The sequence below is a fragment of the Oratosquilla oratoria genome, chromosome 11 (genome assembly GCF_046742065.1).
Source record: "Oratosquilla oratoria isolate Oo_2021 chromosome 11, ASM4674206v1, whole genome shotgun sequence".
NCBI classification, from domain to species: Eukaryota; Metazoa; Arthropoda; class Malacostraca; order Stomatopoda; family Squillidae; genus Oratosquilla; species Oratosquilla oratoria.
In genome coordinates this window covers 14,093,023-14,095,522 of record NC_134787.1, presented here as the reverse complement: position 1 = coordinate 14,095,522, position 2,500 = coordinate 14,093,023, and the positions used below count along the sequence as shown (strand labels likewise).

Genomic DNA, 2,500 nt, shown 5'->3' with positions numbered 1-2,500 from the left:
TTAATGACACTTGCAGGGACAGGCGATTGTTGAATTAGTACTGTACACAGGTGAAGGTTGACTGTTGTTTGCACATTTTTGCTTGATCACCACCTACTGTTTGGATATTATGCAAATTGTCCAAAAAGATTACTGAAGAATTTACAAAATGAATAAAAGTGTGTTCTTTTTGCAAAATTCCTAAATATTCAAGATCATTTTGTAAAATGAATAATGTTTTGGTCATTATGCGTGTGCGTGTGCGTGTGCTAAATTTACAAATCCTTATCTATGATTGATTGAACTAAGTGTTGATATATGCAGCTTCGATAGTTTTTCTTGTCGTCTTTTTCATACCGGTGTGTCAGATTTTGTTGATGTTCCAATTAGGCATATGGCCGTGTTGTGGAGCGTGTATTACTAACGAATTAGATGTTCTGTGGTGTTGCATGTCGTTCTTGTGTTCGTATAATCGTTTTGTAATTCCTCGTGAAGTTTCTGGAACACCACAGAACATCTAATTCGTTAGTAATACACGCTACATAACACGGCCATATGCCTAATTGGAACAGATGCATATATCAACTCTTTAAGTTCAACCAATCATAGAGAAGGATTTGTAAATTTAGCACACGTAACAGCAAGATTGATCATCAAGGGGACACATACAGCGAACTCTATCCCATGGCGACCTGTCAGATGACCCGCTTAGTATATAAACAATGTATTTCAATTTGCTTGTACCATCATCTCTCTGAAGAAGACTCTGTCGAAACGTTAGAGAATAGAGTACTTCTGCTCCTTCTTGGACTTTACTTACACCAATCTTTCCATACATTTGTCTTTTCTCTTGTCAAATATATATATATATACATATATATATATATATATATATATATATATATATATATATATATATATATATATATATATATATATATATATATATATATATAAGGAAGCAGCCAAACAACTGCGAGAAGAGGCCTCTATCACCATCAGGAGAGCAGACAAGGCCGCCAGCTCTGTCCTCATTCCCACCAATGAGTACACTGGTAAGCTTGAGACCCTGCTCGCAGACAAGTCTAAATTCCAGAGGATTACGAGAAACCCCATCGAAGCCCTCAAGGCAAAAATCAATAAAATCATTGACGCTGTGAACGCCGACATGGATGGGACTAAGCTGCAGTAGCTGTCTAGGGATTTCCCCCCAGGCTACTGCTATGGCAACGTAAAAACTCAAAAGAAGAACAACCCATTGCGACCCATCGTCTCTCAGATCCCAACTCCTTCCTACCATTTAGCCGAAAGATTGAACGCCATCCTAACACCTCTCATTCCTAGGGACTACAACAATGAGTCTGCGGCTGACTTCTTGTCCATCCTCCAAGGCGTGGATGCCGAAGGAGATATCACATCCCTCGATGCTGAAGCGTGAAACCCACCAACGACAACGACAAAATAGGTCTGGTTATTTTCTTTAAAAACATGAAGACATCCCAATTCCTTATCAAGAACAACCCTTGTCAGAGGACACCGGAACTTCAACGTAGCCATCTCGTGTATGAATACTCCTGCAGGAAAGGGAACTGTGAAGCCCTCAATGAAACATGCATAGGGATGACTACGACGAAGCTCACGAGGCGTCTTACACTTCACCTCTCCAACGGCGCTATCAAACGACACCATGAAGACGTGCATCAGGCCCCACTGACAAGAAAGAATTTGCAGGCATCACTATTTTACAGACAGAAACAAACCACACACGCCTTCATATCCTAGAAGCCTTATACATAAAAGATAAAACCCCTACCATGAACAGAGAGACTCCGGACCCATTCACTATCCTCACATCATAAGACGTTGAGCTCCGCTTTAGGTTCACGGCCGATTGGCCAGCGAGCGGCGCTACGCGTTCTGCTTCTTGTTTGGTTAACCGGATCAGCACTGAAGTGTTTGTGATCCGCGTATTATGTATATATAATCATCCCCCACGCACTGTGCTCATTATGCTTGGCGAAAGCTCTGCATAAAATTAAGAAGATAATTGCCATCCCTTTACCTATACCACCAATGCTATTTGGCCAAATAACTAGAGAACTTAACACGACACAGTTCGCCAGCATAAGAAAAGTCGAGAATGTCAGCAAAAACTCGTGAATGCAGAAGCTGCTACAAATGTCAATGACATCTGCCTAAAAGAGGATCTGTTGCCCAACTATAGCAATATATATATACATGTATGTGTGTGTATGTGTGCGTGTGTGAGTGTGTGTGTGTATTACCGATTGATTTATTTAGATATTAATTTGTTTACATATTTATCATTGCCATTTTAGGACTTTCAGTCCTCGTGGTTCACATCGGTGCAGTGCCTCCCTCTCCAGTCCCTCTTGCTGGCTCTCCAGGTGTCGAAAGTCGACCTCCTCTCGCTCGATGTCGAGGGCGGAGAGATGGCCATCATCGAAAATTTCGATCTGGACAAATTCAACGTGCAGGTAGGTGAGGCTTGGGAGAAGAG

General features: G+C 41.4%; 1 protein-coding gene across 1 annotated transcript in view; it reads left to right on the top strand.

The window, feature by feature from the left end:
* LOC143029973 (uncharacterized) overlaps positions 1-2,500 on the top strand; it is a 13,382-nt gene that overhangs the window by 10,064 nt on the left and 818 nt on the right. The window contains exon 7 of the mRNA XM_076193185.1: positions 2,319-2,477. Coding sequence (XP_076049300.1) covers positions 2,319-2,477 — 159 coding nt within the window. The remainder of the gene's footprint in view (positions 1-2,318; positions 2,478-2,500) is intronic.